Raw genomic sequence first — 23,356 nt, forward strand, 5'->3', positions numbered from 1 at the left:
CGGGACACGGTCCACAGGGGCCACTAGCTCCTGCAGTGTTTCCTGTCGTCACCATCCTTGTGCCATCTCGCGATTTCTGGCATGTCTGTATCACCTCTGTGATTACTCCCATATTTTCCTTCCAATCGATTCTTCGCTGCCACTTAACTTTATTTTATGACTTACACCATGTTGAAGTCAGTCGAGTGGCGCTGACGTGGCCTCACGCACCTGCTCTGACTCCTGGGCTGCTGCGTCCTGTCCTCCGTCCACATGTCTGTCCGCCTGTCTCCCAGCAGCTGTGGGAAGTGCGCGGTTTCTCTGCCATCGCTGCCTCTGCCCATCTCCGCCTCTCCTCTGCTCCTCGTGTCACCTTCACCCAGTGGACGCCTGTCTGACTCACTCCACCAGACTTGCCTTGCTTCCCATCAAGGTTATCTTTCAAAATCCAAACTTTCCCCTGATTTCAAGTTGTGAGACGTGGGTGCTTGAGACTTCCCAGTGAGTCCAGACACTGAGTGGCTGAGGGGCGGGGACAGGTCCCTGGGAGAGGGTGGGGACGGGCAGGAATCTGACCTTGGCATGGCTCTGGGTCCACAGCCCATGGGCTGCGTGGAACAGGGCACTGTGCAAAAAGCGCTGTCCTGATGCTCCCAGGAACTCCACCTGCAGAAACTTATGACCTGTACTTGGAGAGCCCGTCCCCTTTCCTGATATTGGGTAGTGAAGATCTTTTTGTTTATCCCTCAATGTTTTTTTTAAAATAGGGTTTTATTTAACTTTGAGGAGAGTATGTGTTCACAGTAGAAATTCAGAGATGGCAGAAAAGCACAACTACAAGGTAAATGTCATTTTTGCAGGCGGTGTCACCATGCAGAGATGGAGACATCGGTGTCACCATGCACAGATGGAGACGCCTCAGACAAGTTACTGGGTGGCAACAAACTCCTCTCTCAGATCGTAACGGATGCCTATTGGCAGGGTGCACATTCTGGGCCTTGAGGGCCTTGACCATGGTCCTGAGCAGACACCTACCTGTCAAGATCCTTTTAAACCAGGGATTCGAGTGACACACAGGTACACAGCAGGTGTGCCCAATGGTTAATGTGTTGGATTTTTCAATGTTTTGTTAAGCCTCTTGAGTTTGTTCTTTTATTTTCTCCCAGCTGCTTGGGGCTCACAGTGGGATCTATCCTTGGAGCCGAGGCCGGCCTCCCGGGGACCCCAGCACAGGCCTGCAGCCTGAGCCTCCTGTGCAGACCACAGCCCACGAGGCGCAGCCCAGCTGTTCTCCCTGCGGTCCGTGTGCCCTGCTGCCTCTGCTGTCAGGACTCGGGGTGACAGCCCCACCTTGGCATGGGATCTTGCAACCCCATTTCTCACTGTCTTTCTCTGCCCCAGGCCCCAGGGACCTAATACCGAAGCCAGTGGCCCTGCACAGAGGCAGCCTTCACCGCACGGAGGCCTTGGCTTCCCCCACCATGAAGCCCCGGCCCTCAGAGCTGGGCTCCCAGGCCTGCTCATCCTCAGCCATGACTACTACCCCTTCCAGCTCCACCCCCATCTCCTGGGACCAGGCGACACCCCAGGTGAGTCACAGGTCCCTCCAGAACCAAGATGCATGAGCATCTGGGGCCCAAGGTCTTTCCTGGAGACCCCAGCTCCCAGAGGCAGGAGGGGTCTCTCAGACTGAAGGGTGGTCAGCAGATGGGCTAAGCTGTGGACAGGTTTGGTGTCACACAGACATAGGTCCTGACCTCAGCTCTACCTGCAACTGTGTGACTTTGTGCAGATAACATCACCATCTGGAGGCCCAGTCTTCAGCCCCTAGTGGGAAAGCCTAGAACCCACCTCCGCCGTGCAGGAATTGGTGGCACCAAGGAGCTCCAGAACGGAGGTGAGCCAGAGTTTGGGCTAAACTCAGGCAGCACTGGAGGTTTATTCTCCAGGGAAGAGACCTAGCAGCATCGCTGAACTGGAGGTCGGTTGATAGAGTGGAGGGCAGGTGTCCTAAACTGAAAAATGGGGGGACTCAGGGAAGGGTTTACAACTTGAACAATTCCCAGGGTGCCGTAGCCATGCGTGTTCACACCTCAGGATGTGATAGTCAAATGCTCCTCAAGTCACCTGAGTAGGTGGAGAAATTCCCAGCAGAACAGTCTAGTCCCATCTTGCCAGGTGAAGCCCATGAAGGTTCAGAGAACCCAGACACCTGAGGAGGACCTGCAACACCAGAGAGAAACTAGTGTGAGAGGTGACAGAGTCATGGTCAGAGACAAAAGTTTTAAGATGCCTGGAGCAGGACACTGTGCAGAGCAGCACTGTCCTGATGCTCCCAGAACTCCACCTGGATGTTATTAAATGGAACAGTCGGGGAAAAGCACTTAAAATATGCAAACAGAAAGGGAAAAATAAAGTTTAAAACTGAAAGAGACACTCTGCTTATAACTTAGAGATGAAAATATCTGAAGACAGCAGGAAGAGCTGAAAATGATTGCCCCTGGGGTGTTAGAAACTGATGAGAACATGAAGGGATATTAGTTTTCATAATGATATCACCCACTGGACTCTTGGAAGTATGGCCTGCAGAACCCTGGTTTGACAAGCCAAGAAAAGATAGGGCCCCTGCCCCCAAGGCAAGCCTGGGTTAGCTCCAGGACCTGGTCCCTGCTGTTTACAAATCAGAAGCACCCCTGGGAGAAGAAGAGTTGGGTGAGCACAGGCAACCAGACAGTCCTCCTGCGCTCCTGACCAGACACTGAGAATGGCAGTCCCTTACTGGTGGGTGTCAATGAAACTGTGCCATGTATGGCTGGGCAGCCATGCTCAGGTGTCCACTGTCAGCAGTCAGTAGTCTGCCCCAGTCTCCCAGGCTCTGTGGTTCAGAAACCCTGCCTGGCTGGAGCAGGAGCTGACTTGCACAGCTTGACCTCCCCTCAGACTTGCAGCGGCTTGTGGGACTCCAGGCCTGGCCCTCCAGGCTCACCCAGGGGCTGTCTCCACTGGGATCCCACCCTGAGCCAGAGCCCACACTTGTTCATATGCCTGCAGAGCCTGTCCGAGGGCCTGTCACACTGCAAACAAAGCGCTGCCCACTGTGATTCCCTGGCAGCATGGTTCTCATGCTCAGGTGGATGCAGAACTGTCTGCAAAATGGGGGAGACCCTGGTGTCATTTTGGAGGAAATCTGGGGCTGCTGTCAGCACAGGGCAGTGTAGTCCTTCCCAGGGAAAGAGCAGTGCCTGGTGGCCTATGGGTTTCGTCTGTTTCTGGTTAGGAGCTGCTGGTGTAGCGCTCCCTCTCTAGGGACCCAGCATCCTCCCTCAGGTGGTGGATTCTTTCCTTCTGCTTCCTCCAGCCACCTGAAGAGAATGAGGCCCCAGGAGAGCTTTGCTTTCACAGCCTCTGCTTTAGGTGCAGACCCCTCCCGGTTGGTGGGGCTCCCAGGGTACTAAGTATCAGCTCCTTCTGCTGCTTTATCCTCAGGCCAGACACTGCTTCCATTTGCTGTCCCAGTCATTGCACAGGCAGAGAGCCAGGCTGTCCCAGCAGGAGCAGTGGGGGGAGGGAGAGTACAGACGAGAGTAAGGCAGGTCCTAAGGGTCCACATGTCTCCCTCTTCCAGGCGCTGGACACAGCCATCACTCAGGTGCTGGGCAGGAGTCAGAAATGGCCTCTGACAAAGGACCCCAGTGTCCTCATGGGTGGTCCAGGTCCCCTGACTCAGCCTTATTTTCACCATAGGCTAGAATTCAGATGGCAGCTCTGTGAGTGGTCCCTGGAGCTCAGGTTCACCAGCCACAGGCAGCACAGTGAGTAGTTGGTGCATGTGCCCTTCAGCCTGGGTTCTCAGACCTGTTTCCGTCAATAGGATTTGTCCTTCAAGCTGTTCTCTGTGGAAGTCCACACACAAAATAGGTGCAAGTGGAGCTGTTATGCTGAAGTGGAAATAGGGGACCCACAGTTCCTCAACACTCCTTCCCTGCCCTCCTATGGGCCTAAGCATGCAGCTTCTGCTTACATACCTCCAGTGATGGGGAAGTCACTACCTACCAAGTGCCCTACTTCTAAGGCTCTGGCTGCCCTTGCTTGAAGAAAGGCCATGTGACCCATGCAGAGACCACTGATTGCATGGAGGTCACGCTATCCTCACCTGGAGTTTAGTTGCCCAGAGTAGCTCCAAGTTGTAAATTTGATCTCAGAAATTGTTAGAAACACTTGCCATCTGATTTAGGCATGTTGTCAATTTCTGCAGAAGGGAAATGTTGAATTAGACCAGCCTTCTCAAAAATTAAGTTGCTTTGGGTTTTTGCAATTTCTGAAAAACAAACTCCTACAAGGGTGGGAAGCTAAATTTTTAATTAAAACAAAGCCTCAGAGAGTTCACACTGGACTCAGCTTCTGGAGTGATCAACAGTAAGTGTAGGAGCGAGCATCATCTCCTGCCCTCTCCATTGCCTGAAGCGGTGAATGGTGCTGGCACTGATCACTCAGACATAGACACTTACAGCTTCCGGCAAGGGCAGGCTCTGGTGAAACTGCTGGACACCACGGAGCCCTCCCTCCTGGCCCTGGGTGGAGGGTAACAGGACAAGGAGTCACCTCCCCTCTCGTGAGCTTCCCTGAGCAGCCAGGTTCATGCTTCATCAGCTGAGGAAAGAAGGCAGCAGAGGGCTTTGCAGCAAGGGCTCGGACAAACAGGCATTTTCGAATCCCGTTGATTTGTATCACGGTTGCCTTTCAGTGACACGTCCTTTTCAAAGAGAAAGGTGGATTTTTTTAGTTGAAACTTTCCCTTCTCAAAGAGGGGACTTGCTCTGCTTCTATGCGCTTCAGGAAAACCAAGTATTTGGGGCTCAGCCCCACGCGCCGTTGCTAACAGGTGTTTTCCAGAGTCCTGCTGTTTGCGGGGCCCGCCGGCACTTGGGACCTGGGTGCCCTGTGGACCCGGTCAATCCAGAGCAGACTGCTTGGTGGGCCGGGAAGCAGAGCATCTCCTGGTGAGTCCCCGGTTCTCAGTGCAGCTCAGCTCTGCACAAGATGTGAGCAGGGATGATGAAGCCTGTCCCTGTCCCACAGCTGTCCGTGTGCAGCCGGACAGACACTGATGATACCTGGGGCAGGCCCCTGATTCTGCGTGTGCTGGAGAAGTGGGCCAGGAGGGGAGGTCTGCAGGCCTGGAAGGGACAGCCTGCCCCTGGCAGGGGCGGTGCCCCCTCCCTGCAGCTGGTGCTCACCCTCTGACCCGAGGGAGCAGAGGGTGAGCCTGGTTCCCCCAAATCATCACTGTGAAGGTTGATTTCTTTCCCCTCTGGGGCAGATGTAAACGTGGGACAGAGAGGAGCTGAAGAGCAGCGAACCAAGAAGAGTGCAGACTTCTTTCCTCCTGAGGGCCCTGTCCCGCCCCCATGGACCACAGAGGGGAAGTGGGCTGCACACGGCACAGGCTATATTGTCCACACATGGACACATGACCTGCCATGTCCTGGCCCCTGCCCTCACCAGGCGGCACTGCCCTGGTCTAGGCAGGGTGTCTCCACCTGTGTTCCAGAAAGCTCCATGCGGTAATAATGGTGGGCTCCCCCCAACCCCCAACCCCAGAGCAGACCTTTTGTCTCTACTGGAGTTTTGTGTGAGATTTTCTGTATTAACAAAACTGTTTGAGGCCACAGCCCTAGACCTCACACACATAGAAGTTGTTGTTCCTGAGAGCCCACTGTGTGTGGTACCCAGCACTCAGGTGAGGCTGGACTCTTCCTGGGAGAGTCGAGAGCAACTCAAAATCTGTCCTTCCTGAGGCCATTTGCCAGAACTTGGGCAGGGTCATTAGTTGTTTTCGGATTGGATGGTTTAATGTGGGCTGTACTTGGCATCAGCCCTGTAGGTTAAGTGTTGTCATTTCCTTTCAGTGCCCTGGCCAGGTAGCCTAGAGAGCAGCTGGAATTGGACCAGTGACAGTTCCCCTCCTAGCCTGAGGGTAAGTCCACCTTGCCTGCTGTGTGCTTTTCCGCGGACCTGGATCTTTGGTTCTGGGTGTATATTGTTTGTATGATTTAAAAAATACAATTAGTGAGGTTTTTCAAAGCACGTTGCGTTTTCATTCATAGGGCCACATCACACAACTTCAAGCTCAGGCCTGGGGGTTTGATCAGATTTGGGTTCAAATCCCTTCTCCACTGATCAGCTCTGTGCACCTGGGAAAGCAACGCATTCTCTGAGTCTGAGTCACTTCAGCTTCGGGATGGGGACAGTGCCAGCAGTTCCAGTACATGGTGCGCAGAGGACACAGTGAGTGCCTTTGATTCCTTTTTGATGTTTAAAGTTTGTTTATTGGTGCAGAAAGTGGTCTGCACTGTCCCAGGCTGAACATGGTACTTACAGCTGTTGATAAATTAAGCTTTAGAAGGAACTTTCCACTTTTACCCCAAGTTATTTTGTTTTTAAATGCCAGTGTAAATTCTAGAGAATTCCAGAATGCCCTGGACGCCCACAATGCCAGCATGGGAGAAGTGTGCTCTGGGTTCCTAGGCAGGGCTCTCTCTGTGCTCAGGGAGCCAGAGGCAGCACAGAGCCCACTGGAGGCCGGCAAGCGAGATTAGGAGACTGAAGTGTGTTCCTCTGTGTCCCCTCCCCTGACCCAGTTTCCTCTGATGAGCTCCACTGCAGATCCAAGAGCTTCAGCAGTGAAGACCTGACTCGCAGCAGGGACACAGCCACCCTGCCCCGGGATGCCAGCACCCCAGGACGCACTGCCCTCAGCTGCCATGAGTACCGCCACCCCGGAACTTACCTCTCCTCCAGCAGGGCATCCAGAAGAGGGGTGCGGCCCAGCCCCAGGCCTGGGTGCAGCCCTGTACCTCCCTGAGCAGAGCAGTGAGATGCTCACCCTGGAGGAGTTCCTGGAGGACAGTGACCAGGGCTCCCCCACCGCTGTGAGAGGCCTGGGAGCACTCTCCTCCCTCACTCCCTCAGATGGACCAGGACCAGAGGTAGGCATCTTAACAACAAAGTCACAGAGAGGGATGGGACTGGGGGTGGTGCAGCCTGGCTCAGATGGGGAGCAGAACCACTAGACAGGAAATCACAGCGTGCTGTCAGCCAGCCCAGACCAGGAGACTGTTTCCTCCCCTGTGAAGTGAGTGACAGAACTGTGTTGCCAACATGGGGGTGGGAGGGTGTGCGCCCACCCCTGGAGCTCCCCTGAAGATGTGGTCAGCACCCACTTGAGAGTTAGCATCTCCCACTAGGTGTGCGGCAGAGCCCTGAACACCTACCTATTCTGAACCTTCACCAGCAGAGTTTGGCAGATTTTTTTCTGTAAGGGGCCGGATAGTAAATATTTTAATCATTTAAAATGTAAAACTGTTCTTAGCTCACAGGCCATACAAAAACAAGGCGCAAGCCGGAGGTGGCCCCTGCTCGAGCGCCCTGAGGTCTGTGCTGCAGCTCTGCCCCCGGCCGTCAGCTGTGGGGACACCCTCCCGGCTCAGGGCAGCTTCCTGCAGCCGCAGGGGCACCTCACACAGCTCTGGCCAGGAGCTGCCGGGTCACCGCTTCTGGGTCACCCCATGGGTGAAATGCGTGCCTTACAGCCTCATTCCCTTAAACACACACAGTGGGACTTTCTCTGGCCACACCGTAAGTTCTGTGGCCTGCGTTAGTAGAGCCCAGTGACACAGCGAATTCAAAGTATCTGTTCAGTCGGTATTTCTGGAGCGTGTCCTATGTGTAGGCAGCCCGGGGGATGCCTGCTCTCAAAACAACAGAGTAAACCGGCTCGTCAGCAAGTTTTATCATAGACTCGCCCTGTGCATGGTCCTGCATCGGCCTGAAAGGAAATATGTATCCTGGTCTCTGCTCTCCATTTGTTTCTGTCTACAAAGCACTCTGCGCCCGGAGCTGCAGAAAAACCAAAGCCCTGCCCTCAGGAAGGTCACGGTCTGAAGCCGTGGCCCCCACATGCAGGCCTGAGCCACACTCCCCTGGGCTGCCTGGACCCAGGCCGGCCTGCAGTTTCTGAGTCAGGAGCACAGAGGGGGGCTCCCTGAGAATCTGCATTCCTGCCAAGTGCCCAGATGATGGCTTGTCCTTTTCAGCCTAAATGAGACCAAAGCATCCTCCCTGCAGGAGCTGGTTGTGGAAACGTATGCTCCTCCCCTGAGAGCCGCCCCCACCTCCCTCCATCTCCCCACTGTGCTCACCCCACTAACCTGTCGCCCCCCCCTTTCTGAACAGGCCTGAAGACGTGGAAGTCACAATGGTGCCTGTGCCAGGCCTCCACTCCGTGAGTGTTGATGCTGGGAGGGGTGTGAGAAGATGGGCCCTCTGGGTGGTCAGAGAGGGCAGACTCATGAAGCTGGGTGTCAAAGGTTTAGAAATGTGCAGAGAGGGGCTGGGTGGTGGGAAGATGGCGGCAGAGTCAGACAGCTGTGGGTTCCAGTCCTCAATCTGTCCCTTTCTCAATGTGGGACCTGCTTGACCTTTGTGACCTCCGTTGCCTTACCTATTACAGGTTGTCCTAGTACAGCCTTGCAAGGGTGCTTTGAGAACTGAATGAGGTTTTGGGGGAGGGAGGGGGGATGGTTTCATTCTCTTACGATTACACCTGTGGTTTCTAGCATAGTGCCTGGCACATGGGAAGCAGCTGATACGTGCTACCTGTTGATATTAATGACCACAGGTCTCACTGTACAAAAAACCTGGATATGTGACTCCCAACCTGCACGCAAAACAGCAGACTGTGTCTCTGTCAAGTTGAGCGTCCAGATGTCTTCCTGGGCCAGGAGTTGCTGGTAGGTGCAGGTGGTTCTGTGCTGCTGAGCCGTCCCACAGACAGACGCTCCCTGACATGGGTCCAGCGGGCCGGGGTCTGACTCCATCCTTGGTGAACCCCAACTCCTCTTCTGCATGCACTCACTGCCTTTCCTCTTCTCATGGTGTCCATCTGCCTCAGGAGACACCTCCACCAGGCTCCTCCAGGTTCTGCTTGGTGGGAATGAGGAACAGATGAAAACCATTGCTGTGCTCAGGCCTCCAGCCCTGACTGTCCCATCCAGTGGAAGCATCTGTGGAAAGTCCTCTCCCTCTCTGGGTCTGTTTTCTTGCTGGTGAACTTAGGGGGCTGCCTGGCTTTTCTTCCTGATCCGTGTATGGCCCCAGCCCCACCATCCTGACCATGGGTAGTGTGTGTGGAAAGGCCAAGCAGGAGCCAGAAACTTCAGTCCTGGCCACATGGCCTGCACAGGGGTGTCCTGGGTGAATGAGCCTCTACCAGGACTCTCCTGGCCTTTCTCCAGCCTCTCAGTTCTTCCTCTCTTCTCTGTAGGACACTCTCAGCTGCCGGGATGACCTGCTATGTTTCCTCTTCAGAAAGGCCGATGTCCCAACCATCCGAGTCCAGCCCGGGCCACCTGCCAGGAGGGAAGGGGCTGGGATGCCCGCCAGCTCTGTAGCCCCACCATCAAGATGGTTGTCAGCACCTCCAAGAGGAAGCTACTGGAACTGGAGCAGCATGTGAAGCCCAACTTGAGACCTGCTGAGTCTGAGGCCCCACCCAGTGCCCCCTGAGGCAGGCCCAGCCTGCCAGAGCCTGTCTCTGGGCAGACCCCAGCAGGCCACAGTGCCCCCAACCTCCCACATGCCTGCCATGCAGAGTGTGTCGCTGAGCTGGGCCTTCTGTCAGGCCTCAGCCACCCTACTTCTGGCCAGTGGGCCAGAGGCTTGCAAACTGGAGCCCCCTGAAAATCCAGGGATTCTGAGACCTCAGGGCACAAGGAAACAAGCAGCCACACCCACAAAGCCCCACACCCCCAGCTCCCACAGCCTAGCCCAGGAGAGAACCCCACTTGTGGGAGAGACTGCTAGCTCCTGTCAGGGCCCAGGGCCCCGAAGCCGACCACTGAACACGAGGTGCTTCTTGTTGGCTCCCCCAAAGGAGGAGAGGCTGGCTCCCCCGCAGCATCCACCACAGCCCCAGCCATTGCCACTGGCAGTGGTGGCAGCAACTCCCAGCTCCAGGAGTTTACCTACTACAGCTGGCATGATGGGGCCATGACAGGGCCATGGAGGGGCTCCCTGCCAGGAGCCCGGGCAGGCCTCCCCACTTGGCTCCCCATGCCAGCTGGGTCCCTGAGGACTTCAGTCATGGGAACAAGTCAAAGAGCACCAGGCCGGTGTCCCCAGACCCGGGTGGAACAACATACAGTGTGGAACAGTATGGAGTACGGCTGTGTACCCCGCTCTCCTGGACCAGCAGCTCCTGAGCCTTAAAACCACCCATCTGCCCTCTGACGATGGCCTTCTTTCCGTTTGCCCGCGGAGTCCTGAAAGGACTCTCATCAGGAGTCTCACCTGTGAAACTTTTTGGGGGGACACCCTATAGTTATGTTCCACTGAACTTTGCCACGGGGAGCCTCACCTGCTCCCGTGTGTATTTGGCCAGCTTCCTGACACACAGTTTCCTGTTAATAAAGGTGCTCTTCTTGAACGTACTAAACCTGGTGGTTTTGGTTTTATAAAGATTTTTTCCTTTTGAGTTCATATGCTGGGAAAGAAATGGGGTCGATTTTAGGGGTGCTTTGGGGTTTGTATTAAATAGCTACTCATGGTGGACACAAGGGTGGGGTTGTAATAATATGAGAAAGAGTGGAACTGAGTCCTAGTTGTCCTCACTGCTCATCCATGGCAGTGTTGACGGGTGTCGGGTTATCTGGGCTCTTGGGACTCCCTGCGTCAGCCCCCAGTCTCCTGGCCCCTGGAATCCACAGCTCCGTTTGCCACAAGGTCAGAGAATGTGAAAGTGAGGTTTTCCTGTTCACCATGCAGCGGGTTTTTTCTGGACCTGTGTTTATTTTAAGTTCCTGTAAGTCGAATACCATTTTGATACGGGATTTATATCACAACAGGAGCTCAGCTTAAAGTCATCCTTTGGATTTTTCCAAGGCTCCTCCACCAGGGAGAGCTAGATCTGGAGTTTAGGCCTTGGAGGCGTCTCAGAATAGATGCTCAAAGGTGAGGGTGGGAGGAAGGCATGTAAATATCCTCACCGGGCCCAATCTTCTAATGGTTTTTTGTCCAGCTGCTGCCTCCATGTCCCTTCCTTCTTCACCAAACCTCTTCTGTACAAGTGTCCCCTCCTGCCTCCTTTCCCCTTTCCCGAGGTTCTGCAGTCTGTCCTAGCCGACCGCTCAGCAGGAGCTGCCACCGAGAATGCTTTGAGACAAACTGAGCAGCGGCACCTGCAAGCTGTGTCCCATGCAGGCTTTTGCAGGACCTGACCGCTGGCCAGTCACTCCTTGGAGCTCTCAGCCTCTCTCATGGTTCTCACCCCTCTGGAACAGCTCTCCAGAGCTCACACTTGCCAGTCGCTCAGCCATTCACTCCTTCCTCCCACAAACATTCATTGAAAGTCCCGTGAGCTCACTCCTGGGTTCCACTTTCCAGGCAGCTCCCTCCATGCCCCCTTCAGGGCTGACCCCACCCTACTCCCCCTCTGTCGGTTCCCACTCTGCCCCCCCCACTATTGAGTGTGAGTGTTGGGGGTGGAGATTAGGATGTAGAAGCCCTAAGGGAGTGATCAGGCCCATTGCTGAGGGGCTGGCGCTTAGTGCCTCTTTGTCCATAACTGGACACAGTGGGCAATTCCAGGGCAAGAGGAAACCCCTCTTCCACACATGCTCACTCATGGTTCTATTACACTTAAGTTCACACACACACACACAGACACACACACATTTATAATCCTCACCTGAGAACATATTTTTTTGATGATTTTGAGAAAGGAGACATCGATGTGAGAGAGAAACATCGATCGGTTGCCTTCATATGGGCCCTTACTGGGCATCAAACCCACAGCCCTGGGGTGCACAGGACTACAGGGCGATGCTCAACCAACGGAGCCCCTCCAGGCTGGCTTTTTTTTTTTTTAAGTTTTTATTTTAATATTCATGAAAGTGTAGAATCTCCTTCTTTTAGGCCTTTAAAAAAGAAGAATTATCCTCCTAGTGGGAGAAAGCATAGTGAAGGGCCTGGATGTCACCCTCGAGTGGCCATCAGGTTCCCCTGGGAGGCTGGCCGCACCCACAGTGTTTCTAAGTCAGCAGGTCTCGGGCCCTGAGAATGTGTTTCTGACCAGTTCTCGGGCTGTGCTGCTGCTGCTGGCCCGTGGGCCAGGCTGGGAGTGAGACCCACTCGAGCAGGAAAATGAACCTGTGAAGTTGGAAAGCCCGGGTCTGATTCCCAGCTTTTAGCTGTGAACTTGCCAACTTACGTAGCCTGGTTGAGTCTCAGGTTCTTCATCTTACAGGCTTTTGGAGCCTTTCTGAGGGTTAAATGGCATAACGTTCATGCTAATTTGTCTGCCCTTCCTCCTTTGGAGACAGCACAGCTGTGGGTGCACGTGGGCAGTGGGCAGTGGATTGCCCATGCTGACTGCCTTGCCTGCCTTTCTCTGAGGAAAGGAGCGATTGGACGTGGTCCCTGACTGACTGGGGGTGGGGGAAGTAGGGGAATCTTCTTTGGCCTGTTGCTCAGCCTGGAGGAGAGTCCCAGGGTGGCTGGGGTTGCACCTGTGTCCCTGCAGGAAGTCCCAGGGAGGTAAGACACTATACTCTTGTCTGGGTTTCCTGGGAGCAGATTTAGAGACAAGGTGCAAAGAGTTGTTTTCTGGGGTATCCCTAGGGAACCTGGCAGGAGAGCGGGGCCTGCTGGTCAGGGAAGGTGGCCCCGGGGTGCAGGAGAGCTCAGGAGCCACTGCTCAGCACTGGCACTGCCAGGAGGAGTTGCAGCATTATCTGGCCTCACATTATGTTTTAACACAAAAGGATGGTGATTGTCACCAGCTTAGAGACAGAGAAATTGAAGCACTATAATCAGTGGCTTTTACATTTACCAGCAATTCAGGTTTTCTTTATCACTTTGTCACTCTAAACTCAGCACAGAAAAACTTCAGGCCAGCAAATGCCACCTCAGCTAATATGTGGACGGGGTGGGGGGAGGTCAGACTTTCTATTTACATGACCTGTCATTTGACTGTTTTCCGAATAGAAAATTCCAGCCAACAATTTTTCTGCCGTATCCATGACTGTGTCCCAGCGGCCAGTGAAGCTGGCCTTCCGTGGGGCTCGTGGATGATGCTTTGAGAGGGCAGGGCCGGCATGCAGTGTGCTGAGCTCGGTTCCCTGCCTGTCCTGGTGCTGAGTGAGTGTTAAACCGCCGCTGGCTGAGTCCAGCTTAATGAAAGTCCACACCCTTCACCTAGGTGGCCGCGATCTGTTTAATCTAAGGCACCAGGCATCTGCACCTCAGGTGGGCAGTGACGGCAGATTTCTAGATGTGCAGATAAAAATGCCCATCCCGTCTGTGTTTACACATATACGGTGAAGCCACGCCTCAGTTAGTTCAGTTTATAAGTAACAGCTGCTTTGATTTTTTTCAAGAGCAATCAATTCTGTAACTTCCATTCCCAACAAGGAGACTTCTCTGTGGTCTGAACTGCTTAGAATTGAACTGATGGAAGAATGTTGTGAAACTATTTGGCCCCGTTCCATGTCTGCGTGTGATCATTAAGAGCATAGGCCGAAGGTTCAGGGGACGAAAGATAAATGAATAAAAGAGCTGCAACTTGTATCGTTTTATTTAAGATTTTCTTAGAGAGTGAAAGTAAGGGATGACATCAGATGCGAGGCCTCTTGCGGGCTGAGTTACACTTTGCCACCTGTTTTCCCCTCTCTTACTTCTCACTCCTTGGCCCTGTGTGCAGGCTCCCACCTTCTCTTGCCTGGACTGGAATATAGGCATCTTCACATATTTCCTTCTTACCCCAGTCTCTACCGAGGCTGTCACCCACTGCCAGACAGTGACTCCCAGTCCCGGGGCCTCCAGGGAGCCTGAGGTCACGACCTCCAGCCTTACCCCCCGAGTCGCAGGAAATGTTACCAGTTTTATATGTGACAGTGTAAGAAGCTGCGGAGCACTCCAGCCGTGTACCACTATAGAAACAGGCCCACATCATGTCACCTCTTTCCTCACGCTTCCCAAGGCTCTGGGCTGCTTACAGGCCAAGACTAGGCACCACTTTTCTCACCACCCTGGCGGGTGTCCTGGGCTGTCGCCGAGCATTTCGCCTTGGAGCCTCTGTCACACTCCTCCGTCCCCCCAGAATGCACTTATCTTATCCTTGAGGCCACAACTCCGGCCTCACCAGCCCCACCACCATCCTGTGCTTTGAAGAACTGAGTTTTCCCTGATAACCTGTAGTCAACATGTGTGAGGACATTTGGAGAGACTGCCTTTTAAAATCGCTCCCTGGTCATCTTCAACAATGGAGGGTTAGATCTCTTTTTGGGCTTTTTGTTTTGTTCGTTGCCTCCATCAGAAATCAAGTGTCTTTTTGAGCTGACCTGATAAAGCTGCTTGGAGATGACGCACCTGAGAGGCACCTGCAGGGCGTTGGTGAGGGAGGCCCCAAATTACACCATTTTATCCATTTGTTCTTAAAAAGAAGTCCATAAAGTGAATTTCACAAAATGAAACATGCTCACGGTAGCATTTATTATGAGAGCTATTTTTAATTTGTGTACTATGTTTTTAAGAACTATGAAATATTCTAGGTGCTGTTTCCTGCATTCTTAACATACCTTAAAACACCTAATTAGAAACTGTGTATGACTCGTGTACCTGAGAATTCACAAGCTGTATAAATTGTGTTTCCCTCACAGACCATCACATAACTGATCTTCAGTTAGTCTACAGAGCAAATCCAGACAAAAAGAGATTAATAACATTTGTAATGTTTTACTTTTACAAAGACAAGGCAAGAAAGGGGCCCGAATGTCCACGGGGAAGAAAGTCTCAGTTCACTGCGGTGTGATGAGTTCAGGCATCACCTGAGGCATCTGTCAGTGTCCTCGGATAACGAGAGAGGACACGGCAGTCATCAGTGTTCTATTTCTGAGCATTTTTCTGAATGAAGCCAAAAACACCAGATGAGATCTGTTTGTTTAGCTACCTCAACAATCATTTAGCTACGTCTTTGTCCCCTACTACAGTGCTGTGAGGTTCAAAGGTGCCGATGCCACTGAGATGTGAAGTGTCCTGTTTTGGGGGACTTATGAAAACTTTCCCTTAACTCTTGCTCCAGTGCTGCAGAAATGCACCTGAAATGCACACACATGTGCACACAACACAAGTGCACATTCACACACACACCCACCTGGGCACATTCAAACACACACAAACACTTCCCCTACTGCAAAAAGTATCCCCCCATAGAAATGAGCAGGAGTATATTAGAAACAGGGAATTTCATCTACCCTCTTGGTGCCTGTAGCCAAACCCTCCTGAACACAGGGAGATGTGAGTGTCAATAATGCCTTAGTGTTAGATTAAGTTTAAATCATGAGGAGAACCCACTGAAGGAAACCAAGCCTAAGAGTGCCCAAGTCAGCTTCCAGAGAACTGATCAGACAGAGGAGGAGACGGCTCTAATTCCGCCTTGCATAAGTTAAGTTACTTTTGTCATTGAAAATCATATCAAACCACAATTTCATGACAAAAAAATAAACGGCCACAACAGTAACTTCGTGAATGCCCAAGGCGCACTGCTTCTGACATCTTTCTGGAGAAATTGATGCCTGAGCCTTGCTCAGCACTTTCTTACCAAAATGACCAGTTGCTTTTTGAACCCAGACCCAAGCCTCCTGTTATGTAGAAGGACTTTCCTTCTTATCAGACTTTCGTATTAACCACCCACTCAGTAAATGACCTCCTTCTAGAACAGGCTGCTCAGGAGCCCACAGAGCTGAAGCTGAAGCACAGGGTGGTCAGGCACCCTAAAGGCAGGCAGGAGAGGAAGGGAGATGAAAGAGAGATGGGTGGGGACAGGCGGGGGAGGGAGTCAGGGACTAGCATGCAAAGCTCCCTAGAACACCTTTGGCTGCTCCGCATTTTAGAAATCCAGAGAGGCGTGTTGACCTTCCTCTCAGGTCACCAGTTGCCTAACCTCTGGGCCCACTTTGCTTTCCATGTGGCTGCCCATTTCTCTTAAGCCAAAAAAGGGTACCGAGCATGCTCAGCACAGCAGTCACATGCCTTCACTCCAATTCACCTTAAAATGTGTTTGCAAGTTGCAAAAGAAAGTGCAATTAGCACGAGTATGATAGGAATTTCTAAACCCAGTGCCATTCAATTGTGGAAGAAATTACTAGTTCTATAAGAGGTGAGTCATTCTACTGGATTCCCTGGCCCAGCATCCCAAAGGAAGTAAAGCGACTACAATGGGGACATGCACTCGAGATTTCAGACTTAAAATGTTCAATAATGCAGTGAAACTATGATGCAAAGATTCAAACAGTTCAGAGTCCTTTATCAAAATATTTCTTTTCCAGAAAATAGCTTTTAGGTCACTTTTTTTCTGATGTGAAATGCCAAGAATAATCATTTCAGGATGAAGAATTTTAAATCTATTCTGCTACTTGCAAAAGTAAAATAAAGGGCCAAGTGGTCACTGTGTACCCACTGGCTTCCTGAAGATAAACCCCACCTCACAGCAAGTGTGTAGTGACTAGGCCATCAGGGTACATCCTTGGCCTCTTCCCACAGAGCCAGCTCTCCCTAACCAAGCCCAGTTATGGTACGTTGAAGAAACTTTTAAGTCTTCTTACAAAAATGTGTTTGAATACTTGATGGTTGTATTAACATGTTCTAGAAATGATGTTGGAAATTGCCATGTAAGTCATTTTATTATGAACTACTGCGGAAATAGCAGGACTTCTCAGGTAACTGAAACCTAAACAATCTTTGCCTAATAAGAGAAATTTTAAATGTTTTCCTATAACATTCATTATAAGGGAAAGCACAAAAATCCAATGAAAATCTCACCTTTATTTTTTTGACTGTCATTTCTCCACTTAATTCCAAACTATCGCCCTTGGCAATAGCACAAAGAGTTTGACTGCAATCATATATTATCAATTTTTCTTTGCTTTGAGACATTTAATGGTAGGTTTTCTACCCTTCAACTCTTCTAGCTCAATATTTAATTTACCATTACTTGGGATTTCACTCACCCTCCAGACTAAATTTTTAATGTTAATTCTCTCTGTTCATCTCCACCCTTCTAGTAACTCATCAGTTTCACTGTATACAGTATGGTCCACATTTTTTTTTTTTTTTAATTATCTCCAATATGAAGGAGAATTTTTTATTTAATTTTTATAATTTATTTTTTTAATGGATTTTGAGAGAGAGAGGAAGGGAGAGGGAGAGAGAGAGAAACATAGATGTGAGAGCAAAACATCAATCGCTGCCTCCTGCTTGCCCCCCACCAGGGATTGACCCTGCAACCAGGACGTGTGCCCTGACCAGGAGGAATTGAACTGGAGACCTTTCTGTGGATGAGATGATGCCCAACCTCTGAGCCACAGCAGCCAGGGCACGGTCCATAGTTTTTATACCTTTCTGTATTCCATGAGTTCCTTGCACCTCTCCTAGAGATAAGACTAGGTGAGTGAGTAAAAAAATCTTCCATAAAACACATCCACCTCTGTACTTTGGGGGTACCTGACTAGGAGACAATTTATAATTTTCATGCCAGTTTTCTAATTCAACCCACTACTCAACCAATTCAGTGAAAGAAATAGCTTATCCTTCAGCAGTAGGTAGGCAAACCACTGGGCAGGTCCCCTTACCTTGCAGGTGTGGATTTAAGGGTGAGCCCGCGTATGTAACCTACCAAGGAAGGCTCTGTCACGTGTGACTGTAACAGTCATTCTGACTTACAGGCATTGCCTTGTGATCAGGCCTCCACACCTAAAGAACAGCCATGCCTGCCCTTTCCCTGCCTTGCCCTCCCCGCTGCATTGGGATTGGGATTGGGATGGAAGGCCTCCACGTGGGCCCTGGACCTCTCTGGAGCAGCCCCCCACCCATAGAACCACATTTGATGGCTCTGCGTCTCTTGATGGGAAGCATAGGATGTGCCTCTGGAAGGCCAGGCCTTTGCACACTTTACACAGCAGTTTAGCCTAATGGTTTCCTGAGGCCTGATTCTTGACAAACTCGAAGGACCCCTGAGGCATCTGAGTGAGAAATCTCAAAAGAGAAAAGGGCATGGCCCATCCTTCTGAACTGGCCTGACTCCACTACCCTGTTCTGGAGGGAAGCAGCAAGATGTGATGACTTCTTTGTAAAGTTTCCTTTACACTAAATCCAAGAATTCCACACTGAACTTCCCAGGTCTCCCTCAACACAAGGAAAATCCATATGACCAAACAGAACTACAGCATGGAACCTGATGCCTTTGGAAATTAGAAGAAACTATAAACATTGTCAGTGTTATGCAGTTTCCCCGTTAAAATCTAAGGTTGGTCGGTTAATGACTACTCACTGTCAATGACTAATGGGATAAATGGGGTAGATTTTGTTACTTGAGGTAACTTAGCTGTCTTAAAACTCTCTCAAGCAGCAAAATAGATCCAGAGACATGGAAGCAGGAATTCAGGAGAAGACAACTTGGTTCTCTTTGACAGAACCAATGGTCCTATTTCAGAACCTCCCAGGTCGGTATAATTGACTATAGACAGGCTTTCCAGATTATGATGGAAACGTCTGATGATCCCTTTGAAGCTATTCACAAAGTACATTCAGGTACAAATTTAAATTTAAGTCAGAAATAGAATGCTGTAGGTACACAATATACAGCCCAATTTGTGTCTAAGTTCCAATAGTTTTCTTAAATAAGACAATGCAATTTTATATTTGGAGCAATATTGCGATTCCCAGCACATTTTCTGGTGTATTATCTCATGTCATCCTCATAAGAACCTGAAGGGCTAGACAGGCAGACACTGCCAACCCTTTTCTTATTTAAGTGGAGATAGAGGTTCAAAGAGACACAGGGTCTTGCCAAGGTGCCCAGATCACCTGCCAGCTTTCGGATGACTGCTGCCACCTCTGGTACTGAGAAGAGTCTGTAACTGATCTAACATATTTAACTTCAGGTTCTTTCATTTGGGTATTGAATATGTTTAATTTTTCTGATGGCTGCTCCTTCAGAGACAACCAAATCTATTCATTGAAAGAACATGGGTAACTACTATATGGGGGATGTGAAATCACATGATCTCCAATCTCAAAGAGTTTCCAGTCAAGGCAAAGCACAGACGTGTTTAGGACCTACGGTAACCCAAGGCACCAGGTGCTGTGGGACAGAGCAGGAGGCAATCTGCCGAGAACACGGGGAGGAGGCTGCATCTGGAGGGATTTATTGCGGGAGAGGCGGGCATCCAGCTCACGGAGAAGGCCTGGGAGCCTCCCAGGGGGTGCAGAAGTGGAGAAAGGCACCTATGCCCTAACTGGTGGTGGGGCCGAGGTGTGGCTTTAATGCAGAGAGCACGTTAGGGAGCGGCCCACAGCAGCAAGAGAGGAGGGAAATACGGCTGCACCAGCACATGGGCCACATGGGGAGTAACTGCGCACAAGCGGGCCACCAGCAGGGCTCAGTGAGGACACCTCTTACTTGCAAGGCAGCAGCGGGTCATCCTGAAGGCGTGTCATACATTTTAGAGTGAAAGCAGCACGTGGAAATTATCTGGGTCATAGGAAGATAATATGAAAATAAGGGAGGAAGTCCTTAAAGACTCACAATCGCAGAGTTTTAAGAAGGACATTCTTGGAAGCCTACAAACCATTCTCTAACTCATAGCATGAAATAGTTTGTGAACCAGAAAAACCACCACAATTTGAAGAGATTTAAAGAAGTAATTTCTAAGCGATTACGTGAACATCTATTTGGTTATTCGAATCATCCCTCCAGGTTGGATTATTTCATTATTCATATTATAGCAGACTTCAGTAATTGGTGGGGAATATATATATATATTCACTTGGTTCAATAGGTCGTTTCCCATGACCTCTGGCCTGTTGACCTCTCTGTCAAACAGAGAAGTTAAAGATGGCCACCGAAAACCACGTCTTAGTAACCTCTCCTCATCTGACTGACTTCTGCAAGCAGCTTTCCCTGTACAATCAGGATGTCCCTGTAACAGCCTCCCCAGCCCCCTAGGGTCCATGGCCCACCAGCTCCTTTCTGGGATGCAGACCTGAAGGCCAAACCTGTGTGCTGGGGCCTTTTCAGCTGCCACCAGACAGCTGCCCCTGGCCTTGGGACCCGCTCCCGCAATCTCTGCTTGTGGCTGTGGGTAAGTTACTAACAGACTGAGGAGCAGTTTGTTCATCTGTAAAATGGGGACAAATGCACCCGCCACATAAAGAACTGTAACAATAACTGAGCTGTGAGCTGCACAGCACTAACCCCTGTGCCCGCAATGCCACAGATGCCCCCAAATGCTGGTTTTCTTGTACATAAAAAATCAAGAGGATACAGTCTTAAAGAAATGCAAGGCCCTGGCTGGTGTTACTCAGTGGTTAGAGCATAGGACTGCAGACTGAAGGGTCTCGGTTTGGTTCCGGGCAAGGGCACGTAGCTCAGTTGCAGGCTTGATTCCTGGTCCTGGTTGGGGCACATGTGGGAAGGCAACCAGTCGATGTGTGTCTCTCACATCGATGTTTCTCTCTCTGTGTCTCTCCCTTCCACTCTCTCTGAAAAGCAATGGGAAAAGTATCCTTGACTGAGGATTAAAAAGAGAAATGCACAGAAGCCAGGAACAGGATGCTCTGCAGGCAAACTGGGAAGTGGGGGAGGCCTGTTCTTTGGTTGGCCCTACTTTCCCTTTTCCTGCGTGCAGCCTCAGGAACCCAGTGCTCTTGTGTTGGGGTGCCATCTGTCCCTGTGTTGAAAGGAGACCCTGATTCCTAAGAATAGAGGGTGGGAAACCAGGGAGACAGAAGAAAGGAGCAGAAACTGCTTTGTTGCATCATATAGGCCAACACCTGCCATGCTCAGGTGCATCGCTGAGGCTGACCAGGAGCCCAGGCGAGCAGGACACACCAGAGGAGCGAGTGGCCTGCAGCAGCATCAGTGCGGGATGCGGTGACACAGAGGGGCCACGAGGAAGAGGCCTGGAGGGGGCATGAGGAAGTGAGGCAGAGAAAATCAGGGAATAGCAAACAGCAGGCAAACAGCAGAAAGAAAACAGTTAAGAAAGCATGTGCTTATATTTTGAAATGCTGCTCTCCTTTCCTTCAGGAATGCACAGGCCACTCACATGGGTCTGAGTGCCCCTTGCGTGAACTTGGACAGCAGTCTGAATCTGCCCAGCTGCTCCACAGGCAAGAAGGGATTGAATGAAGGCAGTCACAGGGGAGCCTCGTTCGGGGCTTTTGGGGGAACAGAGCAGACAGTGAGTTTTATAGCGCTCTCTGCTGGCACAGACGGCTTTGCACATGAAGGTCTGTACTTTTATGAATGAAAAACATCACATCAGCAAGATAATTATTCAAAACAAACCAAGACAGGCTTCTTAAATTTAATTGCTCACAGAATAAACAGAAAAGGACATTTATAAATAGGTATGCGTTCATGGGCCTGCCCCACCCCACCAAGTACTCCTTGAAAAGGAAATGAACTTGAATAGACAGAATTTGCTTTTCCCCGGGTCATTATCCCAACTAATATTATCGAGAAGTATATCAGTTATGGGGGGAAATCAAATAAAGTTTTTCATGATTTTTCAAGGCTGCATATGAGCCACTACAGGCACCACCTGTCGTTTCATCCCGGGCCAGCGGCTGTTTTCTGGAAAGACACAGGTAGCAGGTGTGTTCAGCCCGCAGGCCGTCCTCTGCTCTGCTGTGAGTGAGCAAGGCTGTGCTCCAATAAACGTTACTTATGGGCATGGAACTAGAATACAGTTTTATGTCACAAAATATCACTCTTCTTCAAAATGTGTTTAACCATTTAAAAATATTTTAAAAGCCATTCTTGACCCACAGGCCATCAGAACCAGGCTGGGGCCATATTTGCCCCTCAGGCTCTGCTTCACCCGCCCCAGATGTAATCTGTTCTTTGTATTTCCTGCTAACTTCTATTTATAATGTTCGGAGAATTTTACTTTTGTCATTCACTTCTGGCTACTAATACATTAAGTCTATGAGAATGGATGCTTTAAAATTTATTTTATTTTAATTGCAATAGAAATTCACTTGTAGGGAGGGAAACACTATTAAAGGTCTCTTGTACAAAATTCATAGTTAAAGCATTCCTCTCTTGGAGTGAATCTATTTTAATTTCTCTCTGCATATATTTCTGAAATTAAATGAGCTGACAATCTAAAGATCTAGCCCTGGCCAGTGTTGCTCAATGGTTAGAGTGTGGGGCCTCTCACCAAAGGATCCTTCGGGTTTGATTCCCAGTCAAGGGCACGTACCTGGGTTGCAGCTTTGTCCCCAGCAACTCCAGGCCCCAGTTTGGTCCTTGTGGGAGGCAACTGATCTATGTGTCTCTTTCACATATCTGTCTCTCTGTCTCTGTCTCCCCTCCCTCGCTTCGCTCTAGAAAATCAATTCAAAAAATATCCTCAGGTGAGGGTTAGCAAGAGAGAGAGAGATCTGGAAGGTTTTAGGCCAGTGAATGACAGTACCTGAATTTCCTGTCATTTCAGCCTCTTAAAGGTGCAAACTTGAAAGTGAGGCCAAAGTGGGCACTGACTTCCCCAAGACCACACGCTGGACCCAGGCCTGATTTGCAGGAGGTTCCCTGCCACGTCCCCCACATTCTTGTCCCTCTTCCACCTCTACACTGTGCAGCAGGTTCATGGGAGGCCAGGTGTTAGGGACATTGTGTCATCCACACCTGATGGTGTCCTTGGGAAATGGTGTTTAGCGTCATCCTCATTGCATGGGTTGGGAGACTGGGGAGGCCCTGAGAGCACAGAGGCTTCCCCAGGACACGGAACTGGGGGGAAAGGAGCTGTGAGCTCAGCTTTCCCCTCCCAGCAGGGCCCTGGCCCATCCCCAGGGAGCTGTGGGAGGGCTGGGGTGCAGGTGTGGACAGGACCTGGCAAGGAGGGTGAGCTGGCAGAAGCCCAGAGGGGCTCTGGGTGGCTCTGATTGGAGGAAGGGGCCCAGGTCACGGAACCTTGAGGGGTGACCTCACTTCCTTGGTGACAGATCCCCAATAGAAATTAGAACTCCGGTAACCGGGTACCCACATTCTAGAGAAAACCGCCTTTCCTGCTCACTTGACTGGAGTCGGTCAGGAGACTAGGATGTCTCTCTGTTGCTACGCTTGCTTCCGAGGCTCTGGGCACAAAAAAGCCCAGAGTGAGAGATGTTTCTCTTTCTGTAGAAATCGGCGCAAGGGCCACAGCAGACACTCCTCGCCCTCTGGCCCGAGGCACCCTCAGGTAGCCAGGGGCAGCCCAGGGCAGGCCCATCCAAGCCAGGTCCCAACTGGGATCCCACCTGGGGGGGCCCCACA

General features: G+C 51.0%; 1 protein-coding gene across 1 annotated transcript in view; it reads left to right on the forward strand.

Moving 5' to 3' along the window:
• LOC148091727 (protein Daple-like) overlaps nucleotides 1-23,356 on the forward strand; it is a 78,422-nt gene that overhangs the window by 48,209 nt on the left and 6,857 nt on the right. The window contains 12 exon segments of the mRNA XM_087823785.1: nucleotides 1,381-1,568; nucleotides 3,605-3,791; nucleotides 5,889-5,960; nucleotides 6,621-6,758; nucleotides 6,761-6,840; nucleotides 6,843-6,911; nucleotides 9,305-9,428; nucleotides 9,431-9,542; nucleotides 9,544-9,935; nucleotides 9,938-10,036; nucleotides 10,039-10,171; nucleotides 10,173-10,209. Coding sequence (XP_087679911.1) covers nucleotides 1,381-1,568; nucleotides 3,605-3,791; nucleotides 5,889-5,960; nucleotides 6,621-6,758; nucleotides 6,761-6,840; nucleotides 6,843-6,911; nucleotides 9,305-9,428; nucleotides 9,431-9,542; nucleotides 9,544-9,935; nucleotides 9,938-10,036; nucleotides 10,039-10,171; nucleotides 10,173-10,209 — 1,631 coding nt within the window.

The sequence above is a fragment of the Miniopterus natalensis genome, chromosome 13, assembly GCF_054644295.1.
Source record: "Miniopterus natalensis isolate mMinNat1 chromosome 13, mMinNat1.hap1, whole genome shotgun sequence".
Classification (NCBI taxonomy): Eukaryota; Metazoa; Chordata; class Mammalia; order Chiroptera; family Miniopteridae; genus Miniopterus; species Miniopterus natalensis.